This window comes from Lontra canadensis, unplaced genomic scaffold, assembly GCF_010015895.1.
Source record: "Lontra canadensis isolate GAN:19392208 unplaced genomic scaffold, GSC_riverotter_1.0 scaffold16, whole genome shotgun sequence".
NCBI classification, from domain to species: domain Eukaryota; kingdom Metazoa; phylum Chordata; class Mammalia; order Carnivora; family Mustelidae; genus Lontra; species Lontra canadensis.
Genome location: NW_022631010.1, coordinates 2,410,545 through 2,423,680, shown reverse-complemented (window position 1 = coordinate 2,423,680; position 13,136 = coordinate 2,410,545). Strand labels below are relative to the sequence as shown.

Genomic DNA, 13,136 nt, shown 5'->3' with positions numbered 1-13,136 from the left:
GCCGCCTCGGAGCATGGGCCCCCCGCCTCAGCCCTGCTCAGGAAACCATGAAGTCTTGAGTAACATCCCCATCTCAAGTTTTTCTCTGTTTACCTTGTCTATCAAGTGGCTTACTGTCCCACCTACTAATGTGATTGGCAATTATTTACTTTGGAGAGCCTGAAAGACACCAGATCGCAGAATTCTGAATTATCTGGAAACCCATCACCCGATCACACATTTCCTGATCTGCACACTATAAAAGACGCTAGCTCCTCAGTAGAAGCAATCAGGAGAGGGTGGAGGTGTGCAAGAGACCCACCAGGACCTCTGAGAAGCCCGGGTGAGACCTGCCTGTCCCGTGCCTGCTCCGCTGCCCTGGGCAGTAGGGCTGCTGAGCTCGTTGCTTTGGGGTGGGCACATTTAGGATCGCTCATTGGGGGTCTTTTTCAGACGAATTTTTGGGGGAATGGGAAAGGTCATTCACTCCACCTCCCTGAAAGACCAGTGCTGTGGATATAAGGTTTAAATGTAGAAATGTAGAAAAGGGGATTTCATGGGGATGGGGAGCATGTGGCGGCAGGTGCAGACTGCCAAGATCCCATGTTAGGGTTTTCTCATGAGCATGATCTTCGTACCCTAAACCCCAGCCTCTACGGCGGGAGTTTTAACTTGAGGTTGCCATTGTGGATTCAGACGATCATCCACAAACCTCCTAAAATCCACCCCGTTTTGTACATTTTGACGCATTTTTCTGGGAGAGGGTCCTTCGCTTCCACTGCACTCATAAAAGATCTGTTTCCGAAAGGAGATTCAGAGAACACAGTCTAAGTTTACCTCCCAGGGAGGCCACAACTGGCTCTTTGTACCAAAAAGCCCTTTTGATTCCAGCCAGCCACAGCATTGACAGTGGGGCTTTGGCTGAACCAGCCAGTTGATGGAATTTTGCCCAAAGAAGCTTTCAGCACCTTTGCTGGCTGCCTAATAGGCCTAGGAGAGGGTTGGTGACACCTGGGAGGGAACAGTGCAAAAGGCTGCCAGATGTCAGAGGTTGCCCCCAAATTTTGTTCAGGTTAGTTTGAGGGAGAAGAGAAAGGTATAGAAAAGACAGTGTGCATGTCTGGAGGGGTCAGAGACTTCTCTCCAACAACAACTCTGCCATCAAGTTGCTGTATGACCTTGGGAAAGTCACTACCCCTCTCTGGCTCCCTGATTCTCCCTATGCAATGAGGACTTTGAATGGCCCCAGGATTTCTCCAGCACTGGTCTGGATGAGATGGTGGCTATGGCCATCTGACCTCTAATATTCTGTGATTTAAAAGGGCTTCCACAAACCATCACAGGCTAGACCCAGGCCAAAAGACTTGATGGGGAAAATGGCCAGCCAGTTCCGTCCCTCAGCCTTTTCATTTGCTTTGTCTGAAGAGTGAAAACTAGCGGCAATGATTCAGGCCACCGCAAGCAAGTCCAGATGAATGGAGAATAGATGTGATGGTGACTTCATTTAAACAGAGGCCTCTGGGTCAGACAGATCTAGCTTCAGATGCTATCCGACTGTGTGCTTACAATCTTGGGGAAAGTCCCCTAAACTCCCTAGACTGCCCTTTCTCATCTGTGCAGTGCAGGTGATGAGTGCCCACATCTTAGGGGGAAGTTACAGCAAAATCAGTTACTGAGTGTGGAGTGCTCAGCCTGATGCCTGCCCAGGGGAAATGCTGACCAGCGTCAGCTATTGCCGTTCACTCCCTGGAGTTCTGGAAGTCGGGGGCAGATGGTGGATGAATTCCTCTCTGACAGCCGTGCTACGCTGGACCCACCATTCTGTCCACAGATACCAAGAGAGATGTTTCAAATTGGGGGCCTCATTGTCTTCTGTGGGCTGCTGGCCCAGACCACAGCCCTGCTGGACACCCTGCCCTTGCCCCTGGATCTGACCCTGCCTTTGGAGGGGACTCCAGCCCAGGACCTAAGTCCCACAGATCTTGCTGGAAGCTTAACAGATGGTAAGTGAGAATCTGTGACAACCTCTTTCAGGGGTGTGTTCAGTGTGGGGAGGGAGGCAGGGATGATTGGGGGAGAGGGGTTTTATCAGAATTACCACATTTGACCCCAAAGGATCCACCCCTACACCCATTTTTAGCCCTCAGCACTGGCCTGCTCTCTGAGGATCTGTTGGGCATTCTCGAAAACCTTCCACTCTTGAACATCCTGAAGACTAGAGGAGGCACTTCTGGTGGCCTGCTGGGGGGCCTGCTTGGGAAAGTGACTTCAGTGGTCCCCCTCCTGAACAAAATCATTGAGTGAGTAGTCATAGGCCTTGGTCCCCACCCCACCAGAGAACCTCTGATGGAGATCTGGGAGCCCCAAACAGTGGACCTGGAGGAGGGAGAGGGGTGGTCTGATCAAGAGGCCAGGACTCAGTGTGAGACCCTTCCCACTGCCTGGCAAGGAACACCAATGCTCCCAAACCAGTGACTGCCCCCAGTCCTGAAGCCTATCTTGGGTCCCCAGCATCATCTATAATCTTCATGACAACCCTTTAAGGTGTAATTAATAATCTCTAACTTACAGATGGCAAACTGAAGCACAGAACGGTGCTTGTGCTCATACAACTAGAGCAACACAGAACCAGGGACCAAACTCTAATTTACTTAAGTCCAAAGCCAAGGCCTTTCCACTGCACCGTGGTAATTCTGTTCTCACCTGTGGAAAGCACAGGTGGTCTCTGATGTAAGCAAAGACCTGTAAGCCACTCTCCTCAAGGACATTCTCAATGTAATGGCCAGTGAACGGTCTCATGTGGGGCTTCCCATGAGACACCTGAGACACCTGAGAGCTTCCTAAGCAAGTAGCAGTAACGGGAAGCTTGATGCCAGGGAGCTGGCAAAGCCTGGGTCCTTGATAGGCTGGATCAAAGCCATTTCCAAGACTCCCACCCACCCAGGTGCTTGCCCCTGACTTGATGACAGACAGACGGCCTTGAGTTTGATTTCCAAATGGACCATGTACCTGTGGGGTGACAGGGCACAGGGCACTCGGTCTCTCTGGGCTTGGTTTCTCCATCTGTAAAATGGAGATCATGGTACCCACAGAGAAAAACTGTTGAGAGGACTGGAAGCAATGTAATCACCCGGCACATTGAGGTCAGCTCACAGAAGAGGCTTGCTTCCGTCTTCTCTCCATGCTCTCCCACTTCCTCCTCCTCGATCTCCTTGGTAACCACTGTTGACGGACAGGCCTCCGAAAGTTATGGCAGGATAAGGGATTCCTACCCATAAATGTCTGTGAGGGACTTACTCCACTTGCCCATACCTCATCCACGCATCCACTTATCCATCCATCCATCCATCCATCCATCTATCCGTTACTCTCCCATGCATCTGCCTACCCGCTCATCCCTCCCCAGCGTCAACCAGTATGGAGGAGGCCCCTTTTGTGTAAGACTCTGAGCTGGCATGCAGCATGCAAATTTAAGCCAGACACAGCCTCCATCTTGGAATACCTCGGGGACTTGAGATGGGGAGAGGGCCATGGTGTGTCAGGAACTGACCCGGTGCAGAGGCTGGGAAGCACTGCTGTTTGTTGTCGCAAGATGCCCTTCCTGTGCCCCCCTCCCCACCTCATGGGTAGCTCCTCCTCTGGGATGAGTAAGTACACTTGGGTTAAAGGTGGTTTCTAGGTTTGGGGCTGAAGGAACTACTATTCCTCCCTCCAATGTTGCTCTGCGGACAGTATGAAGATCACTAATCCCCAGCTGCTGGAACTTGGCCTTGTGCAGAGCCCGGATGGTCATCGTCTCTATGTCACCATCCCTCTGGGCATAACCCTCAATGTGAACACGTGAGTGGGCCCCAAGGGGGATGGGGGGGTGGCTCACCAGAGGAGACCCTGGTAATTGTGGGTAGCCACAAGGGCGAGGGGGCGGGGGGGGGGCGCTGGAGTTTGACAGACATGAGCCTTCAGCTCAGATGCAGACACAGCAAACTCTCCTCTGCAGGCCCCTGGCTGGACGTCTGTTAAAGCTGGCTGTGAAACTAAACATCACCGCACAAGTGCTAGCTGTGAAAAACGAAGAGGGGAAAATTCACCTAGTTCTTGGTGACTGCACTCACTCCCCCGGGAGCCTGCAAATCTCCTTGCTTAATGGGTGAGACCAGAGGGCTGGCTTCTCCTGCCCAGAAACAATATCAGCGGGAGGATGGATGGCTGCTGGGAAGATGGAATGATGGGAGTATACATGAGTGGGAGGACGGAAGGGTGGGAAGATGAATAGGAGGGAGGGAAGATGGATGGATGGATGGATGGATGGATGGATGGATGGATGGATGGGTAAATAGCCACTTATCTCTTCTTAGCCTAGGCTGACCAATTTTGTGCTTGTAGGCCATAAAAAGATCTGAGTTCAAGCCCAATGACCAAAGGGGCATGTGGAAAGGTGGAGAGGTTCTTGTGTGAACTTGGACAGGGCTTCCCCAGTGAGAGTCTCAGCTCTCTCAGACACCTGTAATATGGAGCTACGCTGCGGTTCTTGAGTGAATCCGCTAGGATAATAGTTGTGAAAGTCCTCTGTCCCAGTATGAGGGAAAATAGCTCTGTAGCCTCCCTGGATTCCTTATTTCAGTTAGCCTGTCACAGGGCAGAATAAGTCATGCACAAGACATCGGAGTCCTCCCACCATGGTTAACGTTTACTAAACACATATATTGTGTTTCACGATATCATCTCGAGTCCTCATGACAACTACATACCAAGCATTGTTCATCCATTTATAGATTCTACAAAGTCTCCCTGAATACCCACTGTATACTGGAACTAAGTGTTTATGCTACACATACCCACAGTGGGCACTGCTGTGTAGGGCGCCACTCCCTTTGGACAGGCCCCTTCCGGTTCGCCCGCACAAGGGTGTGGGTAGACAAGGCCCTATTTCAGTCACTTAGCACTGAGACCAATGTGGGCACAGCGGCCCCTCTGAAGGCCTCTCCACACCAACCCCAGGCCTCTGTACCACCCACTGGATTTTCTCTTTCAGATTTGCTCCCCTCCCTGTTCAAGGCCTTGTCAGTGGTGTCAGCAGCATCTTGAAACAAGTCCTTCCTGAGCTAGTACAGGGCGAGGTGAGTGGATAAACATGGCAGCTCCTGGTCCTTGGGTCTTACAGCTTCTCAGGCTGAAAGAAGCCCCTGAAGTAAGCCTTTCTGAACCCCTCAGCTTGATATGTATATTCCATCCCTCAGTCCATCTGTCCACTGATTCATCTACCCATGTTTCTTCTTTTCAACCTTCAAAATGCCTCCATTGGGTCCTGCTCTGGGCCAGGCCCTGTGCATGGCCACATTACAGCTGAAATGGCTTGGCCCTGGCCCCCAGAAGTTCCCAAAAGGCTGTAGACAGGTGCTCTTCCAGCGTAGACTTGGGTGCCTCCGACACCCAACCCAGAAACACACCCCTCCCGGAGCAGCCCACCCTATTTAGAAACAGGCATCACATCCCACAGCAAACACTGGCTCCGTGTGAGATTGGGCACTGAACATTCATGTCTTCCACTTCTCCTTCCACCTGTGTGAATGTATAAGTGTCCATCTGTGACACTGCTTCCAACCAAACTCTCTCAGCCACAGAAGAATGACAGAAATTCTCCCCCAAAGAATCCATCCTGGGGTTGCTGCTCCCAGAGCCACCCTCCAGGTACCACTTTGCCCAATGCCTCTCTCTGCCCCTGGCTCAGGTGTGCCCTCTGGTCAACGAGGTTCTCAGTCAGCTGGATGTCACCTTGGTGCATTCCATTGCTGGTAAGTCCCCTATCCCGAGGCCTCACTCCCTTTTCAGAAGCAGTGATTTCCCCCAAGGAACTCTGTCCCTGCACACTGTAGGAAGGAACTAGATCCTTCCAGTCTCAGCTCTCCCCATTTCAGGGTTCTTTTTTGCCTTGAACTATCCAGATAATGTTGAGGGCTAGGCCCTGCCTTCCCCCCGCCACATCATCCCTGACACTGAGAGCAGCAGAGCTGGCTGGTGGAAGGAGGTCCTGCCCTGCCAAGCTTCACCTAATCTTGGTTGGACCACCAGAGTTCCCATTCCCCAGCCCCCAGCTCAGGGGAAGTGTGGGACATCCCTCAACTCCTGCACCCTGAGATCACCACTCTGGTCTGCACCTTCCAGACTTACTGATCCATGGGCTGGAATTTGTCATCAAGGTCTAAGCCTTCCAGGAGGGACCCAGCGTCTGTTGAACTGGTGAGTGCTGTTCCCCAGGATTTGGGTGCTCTCCTCCTGGCAGGAGGCAGCAGAGGGCTTGGGACAATGACATCTGAAGAGAGAGATTAACAGCCACACAGACAGACACAGAGAGACACATGGAGAAGTCTACAGAAATGCTGACAGAGGTGGAGACACATGCAGCACCCCACGTAGCTACAAAGAGAACACACATGACTGTGGACACACACACACACACAAGGGACATGTGGATACAAAGACACACACTCAAACATATGCACAATGAGCTCCCTGGCCCAGGCCTGGGGTCCCCTTGGGGCTGAGACAAGCCCCCCCCCACTCCCAGCCTGAGGTCTCAGCCCCCTCCCCTTCCTCTGGAGGGCAGGTTTGATGATGCGCCAATACCAACAAGAGTTAGTGACCTTGAGTCTCCATTCTGATCGGGGCTTCTCCCAACAGAACCATTTCCTGCGGCTCAATCCACTCTTCTCAGCTGCTGAGGGCTCACAGGAGGCAGACCCATGTCCTGGACAGTGACACGGCCACTATTTGGGGACCAGAGCAGCCTTCTTTCCAAGGAAACTGCTCTCCGCCCCGCCCACCAGGCATGTGTTGCAGCCCACTTTCCTCACCAAATAAAGTTGCTCTTTCTCTGCACCGGGGGCCCTGTCATTCTTCACCATCATTCAAGGGCTAATATTTTGGAAAGAGCCCTGGCCTGGGTGGCTGGGGCCAGCGAACCGAGTTCGGACCTTACACTGTAGAACCTTATGGTCTTAAGCTGGACGAGGAGATGTTCAGACGAGTAGGCATTTCGGACTGCTCTGGGGTGCCTAGGAGGGGTGGATAAGGGGTTGGGGGTAGATGTGACCTTCCAGGCAGAGATGATGACATGAAGTCCACCACATAAGGAGTGAAATGGCAGATCTGAGAGTTGTTCAGGAGTGGGCCTGGGCGTGGCTGAGGAAGCAGATGAGGTGTGGGTTGCTGTCCAAGTCGCAGGTGGGGGAGCCTCAAGGTAACTGGGGATGTGAGAGGATGAGCTAACTCTGGCAGGAAGATGATGACTTCAGCTGTGGCCGTGCTGCATGGAAGTGCCTGGGAGCCCCAGGGGAGACATCCAGGAATCCGATGGATACAGAGGTCATCCGCCACTCCTCTTTGGCTCACTGGCATCCAGTCATACTGACTTCTTTTCTGTTTTCTCAGCAAGAGGATGAGAAAGATGACAAACAGGAAGTGTAGGAGGAAGGACAAATGGGTCCAAGACATAAGAGTAGACACAGAGAAGGGTCGCTGGAGAAGCATATAATAAGGTTATTGGTGCCAGGGGTGAGAGTCCTATTTTTAGAGGAAGATGCCTGATTTTGGGGGGAGACAAAGGGATGAAAGGAAGTTGAGACTGAATGCAAATAAGATTTATGAAAAATTGGAGACAAGAATAAAGAGCAGAGTTACCCAAACTGGGAGAGGTTGTCCCCTCAAATAAAAAACTAAATATGCTATCATTGTTTGAGGCCCTTAAAAGACTAGCCCCACCATTTCACTCCACAGATGAGAGCACTGAAGCCTTGACATATATATGTGAATGATTTGCACAAGTTACAGTATGACAAAAAGACACATCAAGGACTGAAACATCCCAGACGTCACAGAAAACCTTGTCCCTTGTGTTCCGGGAGAACCCACTGACCTTGTGAGAATGAGCAGATTCAGGCTGGTGTTTCTCAACCCCCATCAAACATCTCTCATCGTGTCCAGACCGACCACTGTCCCCACCTCCTGTGGTCACTGGCCAACCTGGCATTGTGGGAAGACAGTCCTACAATTCAGAACTGGGAGGTTTATTGTAGGAAACCAGCACCTGTGTTCTGGTGAGAGGGAGGGAAGGAAGCATCTTCCACGTTCACAGAAGTGGAATATCTTTGGGCTCAGGATGAATAGTTATATTTCATAAGCAGCTGAATGGTCATTGTGAATGTCTGTCTACCTAGTCGGTGACCTGAAGCACAGAAGGGCCTTCCAGACTGGAAACTAACAATTAGGACATGACTGGGTTTGAACAGAGTCTAGGCATGAGTTACTCTCAAGTCCTTTCTTGGGACTTAGGCCAGGCATTAGGTCAATACTGAGCATCCCCCTTGGCTGAGGTCCAAGAATCAAGCTGAATAGGGACAGGGCACACATGCCTTGTACCGTCAGCCCGGGTCCTACTGCCCTCTGACCGTGGCACCCAACTGCCTTCCTGTTGGGACACACATCCACTGCCCGTCTCTGAAAACTATTTTCCCACTGCTCCCCTGGACTTCTTCCTATAGCCTAAGAGGGGTCTTTCCCCTCTGCCAACAATTTCAATTTCTAACTAACTAACCTAAATACAAAATAGTCTGACAGGAAGCCAGGTCAATCAGAACACATTCATGGCTTTTAACTAGTGACAACATTCTCACGTTTTAAAAACTTTCTAGAAGGAGGTCAGTGATAACGGCACATGAAAGACCTCTGAAAATTCTCTCCTACAGGAAAGCAATGAGAAAACTACCCCCCTCCCAAAACTGTTTGAAACAGCTTTTCCAGAACTCTCAAAATTCACCAAAGGCTTGCACCAAGCTGGGGTGTGCTTATTCGGTAAAAACTGCTGAATCTTGGTAAGAACAGTGAGCTTTGTGGTGTTTTAATTTACCTTAGTCCCATCTCCCACTCTCCACAGAAGACTTGAAAACCCAAAGCCCACGGTCTTAGTGAAAAGCAGTAGCCTGGAAGCCTCTGGAAACAGGCAGAAGAGTACTGGAACAACTTAAGAGCCTCATTCCCAGAATACTGTCATGATTTGATCTGCCTTGTTAGTTTCCTGGAAGATCTTACTCTCCAGGCTGTCCTGACTTTGGACTCCGAGGTCACCCAGCAGAAACAGCCTCTTCCCCAAGGACATTTGTCAAAATGATAGATCTTAAGACTGCGAGTTTCTAACTCTCCAGCCAGTCTATACTCAAGCTTCGGCAACTTGTCATAATTACACTTTAGGTGTTCCTACCCAGCAGCCCCTGCTTCCGGTAAGCTGATCTTGGCTGTAATTCTGTGTGTTCACCTATCTCTCCAGACCTGCAGATGGCAGTTTGCCCTATGACCTCAGTTCTCTGAGAGGCCTAAGAGAGTTGCTGATTGTCCACGCTGAGCTCTTTTCTTGTTATGAGGATGGGAGTGACAACCTCCAAGCTCTTTTCATGTTGGTGCTGAAAAGGGAAGTCTGGTTTTTTTTATAGTTTTCACCAGTTATATTTGATTCCCTGGAGGATGAGCCCCCAGAGCACCATCTGGAAAGTGAGACTTGGTTGAAAGTTGTCAACCACTATTCCTTCAAATTTATTTCCCACATAATTCTCCTCTCATTCTGAGACTCTCACGGCATGGATGTAGATCTCTCATTACAGACCCACTGGTCCCTGTTCATTTCTTTCAGCTGTTCTTCTTCCCCTTACTCAGACTGGATCCATCTCCAACGTGTTGTTGCACCAGACACTTTTAACGTTATGTTATGAGACTCTGGATCTTGCTTAAATCCTACAGAGAATGGCGGGGGGGGTTGGCTTAGCGTGCAAATGACCCAGTTAGATTCAGGCTAAGCCAGTTAGGTTCAAGTTCTAACCTGCCTTCTGCAGGCTGTGTTTTTAAACAGGGGATTTCTGCTACTGTCTTTACTCTTAGGGGCCCCAGTTCCTGCTTTTTGGATCAGAAAGAGAGGACTTCTCTTAGAGCTTTTTGTATTCACACCTGTGCATAGTTCCATGCTTCACACTGCCTTTGAGTCCAGGATGAAAGATATGGGAGGGATAAAAACCCAGAAGACTCACCTGCGGATCACTCATTCTTTCAGTGATGACTTCCTTCCTCGGTCCACCTGCCACCATCCATTGTTCAGACTCCTCAGAGAGCCCCCCTCCCCCATTCACTGTGTCCAGGCTTTTAGTTTCATTCCACAGGAAAGACAAGTAGAGGAAGCTTCCTTCATCCGCTTCAACTCTCCAATCTGCCAAACACGATGGCTTATGGCAGATGATGGTGGGCGATCAGTAACTTGACCAAGTGCCCTCCTGGTCACAGCAGCTTTACTAGAACAGTGGAATGCAGCCTCTGGTGCTCGGTATGTAGTTATTTATCTGGAAAATGTGTTCTTCTCAGTCCTCATCAGATAACCACTTAGGAGGCGATTTGCGCTCACTTGGGATGGACGATGGAATACAATCAGTCTTGCCCCTGCTCTCTGTCACAAAATATAGTCTGAAGGGGTCCTCTCATGTTCATGTTCTTGCTACTATTTCTGTGTCGGTTACACCCCAAGATTAAGTGGCTTAAATAGCAGTACTCATTTCATGATGTTCCGTGGTTTCCGTGGGTCAGAAACTCAGGAAGGCTCAGGGTGAAGCCCAGGCTCGTATTCTCTGCAATTGCAGCTTTACTTGTAGTCACTTCTTTAACCCTCCACACAGCCCTTTGAGGGAGGTACGGTCATGACTGGCTTCCACTGGCAGAGGCACAGAGAAGCTGAATAAAATCCCTGAAGTCACCAGCTAGGACAGGTGGGTCTGGGGCAGGAGCAAGGCAGCCAGACCCACAGAAGGGAGATCAGCGGAGCCATCACTCGGTCCCCATCTACCTCCTCCTCCCACACCCTACTCCGCTCCCCAGCACGATCCCACGGCCCCCACAGGCATTGCAAGGAGAGACAGAAAGAGCAACAGCAGACTCATGTTGAGCCCCAACTCTGTGCCAGGCTCTGCTCTAAGCATTCGTTGTAGATTAATTTCATTAATCCAATAGCCCTGGAGGGCCGTGTTGTTATTGCCGAACTTCACAGATGCAAAGCCTGAGACACAGAGATGGAGTCACCTGCCCAAGGACACACAGCTGGTAAGCGTGGAGCCAGGATTCAAACTCAGGCTGTCTAGTTCTGAGGCTCTGTCTCGTCTCTAGATAAATTCACCTACAGCCCTTGGGGAGAAGAAGTAGCCCCCCCTCCCCCACTAAAGAAGCATCAAAGAATTTGTAGGGAGACAATTTTTTTTAATTTTTAAATTTTTTTATAAACATAGAAGGTATTTTTATCCCCAGGGGTACAGGTCTGTGAATCACCAGGTTTACACACTTCACAGCACTCACCATAGCACATACCCTCCCCAACGTCCATTGTAGGGAGACAATTTAAAGTGGGACATTAAATAAAGGTAATGGTGGCTCGTATGCGGCAAAAGCTGTAGAGGTGAAATGTGAGTGACTGGAATCTAGGGAGCCTGGGGACCCGTCCTGCAGCACCTGACTAGCCTGGCTGCTGGATCCCCTGAAGCCCCCAGGATCCTAGCCTTGCGCCAGTGCTCACACCTCCTGTGACCACTAGGAGGCGCTGCTGCAAGGCAAGCCAGCGGTCACCTTGAAGCTATAACATTTACTCAGCACCTTGCTAAACCCTTTCAACGCAACATCTTATTTAATCCTCACAGAGATGAAACCTCTAAGGCTCAAGATCATAGAGCTTATGGCCAGTGGATCCAAGATTTGAATCCCAGAATTCAAACTCTAGAGCCCAGGTCCTTTGCCAGGGGTTGCAAATTCACAAGTCTCCAGCCAAATCTGGTATATTGTTTTTCATTTTTACTTTAAATTACTTCAAATGCTGGTTGATTTTTCCTCCAACTGAGTGCGACTGTGAATGCATTCACCATTTCCCCCAACCCTGTCACACCAAACTTTCCTATGCTATTGAATGTGTGGTCCCTAAAGTAGGGTTGCCGGATTTACCAATAAAAATACACTAGACACCCAGTTAAGCTTGCATTTCAGATAAACAAAGAATTATTTTTTTAAAGATTTTATTTATTTATTTGACAGACAGAGATCACAAGTAGGCAGAGAGGCAGGCAGAGAGAGAAGGGGAAGCAGGCTCCTGCTGAGCAGAGAGCCCTATGTGGGGCTCGATCCCAGGACCCTGGGATCATGACCTGAGCCCAAGGCAGAGGCTTTAACCCACTGAGCCACCCAGGCGCCCCTACAAAGAATTATTTTTTATAAGCAAATCCCAAACTTTGCAAGAAATGTATTTAAACTAAAAAACTATTCATCTAAAATTCAAATTTAAATAAACTTGTATTTTTTCTGGCCAAAATAATTAAATGGCTTTCTGTATTTTTTCTGGCAACCCTGCCTTACAGGCATGTGTCCTACAAATACCCTCCAGGCATATACAGCTCCTGCCCCATACTTCACTCCCCCACAGCGGGGAACTGACCAGGCACCTACTTTGTGCTAGCTTTGAGCGGGGTCTGGAGCGACAAAAGGGCTCTGCAACGGCTCCAGGCTGTGGTCCCAGCAGCGCTACTGCTGGAGCCCTGTGGTCGACAGACCTCATCGTCCTAGAAGTATCTGCAATAGATGAAGATACCACGTGGAGTTTCCGACCAACCCCAGTAAGGGAGTCACAGAGAAGACCGCTAGAATTCAGGGTCAAGGCCATGCCTTCTTTAGCAGTGATCTGTATACTATTAGAAAAACAACTCCTGACATGTTCCTGGCCCTGGTAGAAAGGGGGCAACTGACCACAGGGCATCATCTTACTGTGAGACCAGAACTTACCATGCCCTCGGCACATTATCCACCAAGTCAGAGTCAGCCAGGACCAACAGCCATCCATCATCAGACAGACACAGTACATCTAGTTTGGGCTTAGGAAGATCCAGCGGGCCTAAGTAAACTACATGACTCACGTCACCTGTGTCACCTCCTCGTGTTGCACCAACACCTCTCCCTCAGTTCACACCTCTGGCCATAAGGCATTCCCCATGACCACAGGTGGAGGAGAGAAAAGCCAGAGCTCAGAACAGCCCCACTCAGGGATGACCTTGGAAGAGCGACGAGAAGGACATCCTCAGAAGGCTAAGCTGCAGGCT

The 13,136-nt window shown here is 50.1% G+C and overlaps 1 protein-coding gene across 1 annotated transcript; it reads left to right on the top strand.

Annotated features, from left to right (window-relative positions):
• Positions 1-276: 276 nt before the first annotated feature.
• Positions 277-6,787, top strand: BPIFA1 (BPI fold containing family A member 1). Its single transcript, XM_032859356.1, has 9 exons — positions 277-322; positions 1,811-1,982; positions 2,120-2,279; positions 3,712-3,819; positions 3,977-4,126; positions 5,012-5,096; positions 5,708-5,771; positions 6,142-6,216; positions 6,658-6,787. The coding sequence occupies exons 2-8, from the start codon at positions 1,823-1,825 to the stop codon at positions 6,180-6,182; spliced, it is 768 nt and encodes a 255-aa protein (XP_032715247.1). The 5' UTR covers positions 277-322; positions 1,811-1,822; the 3' UTR covers positions 6,183-6,216; positions 6,658-6,787.
• The last annotated feature ends 6,349 nt before the right edge of the window (positions 6,788-13,136 follow it).

Excerpts from the sequence above, each read along its gene's own strand:
- BPIFA1 (XM_032859356.1), top strand. The coding sequence starts at position 1,823 with ATGTTTCAAATTGGGGGCCTCATTGTCTTCTGTGGGCTGCTGGCCCAG. Across the intron at positions 4,127-5,011 it reads CAAATCTCCTTGCTTAATGG|ATTTGCTCCCCTCCCTGTTC; the intron begins GTGAGACCAGAG and ends TTTCTCTTTCAG. Across the intron at positions 5,772-6,141 it reads CTTGGTGCATTCCATTGCTG|ACTTACTGATCCATGGGCTG; the intron begins GTAAGTCCCCTA and ends TGCACCTTCCAG.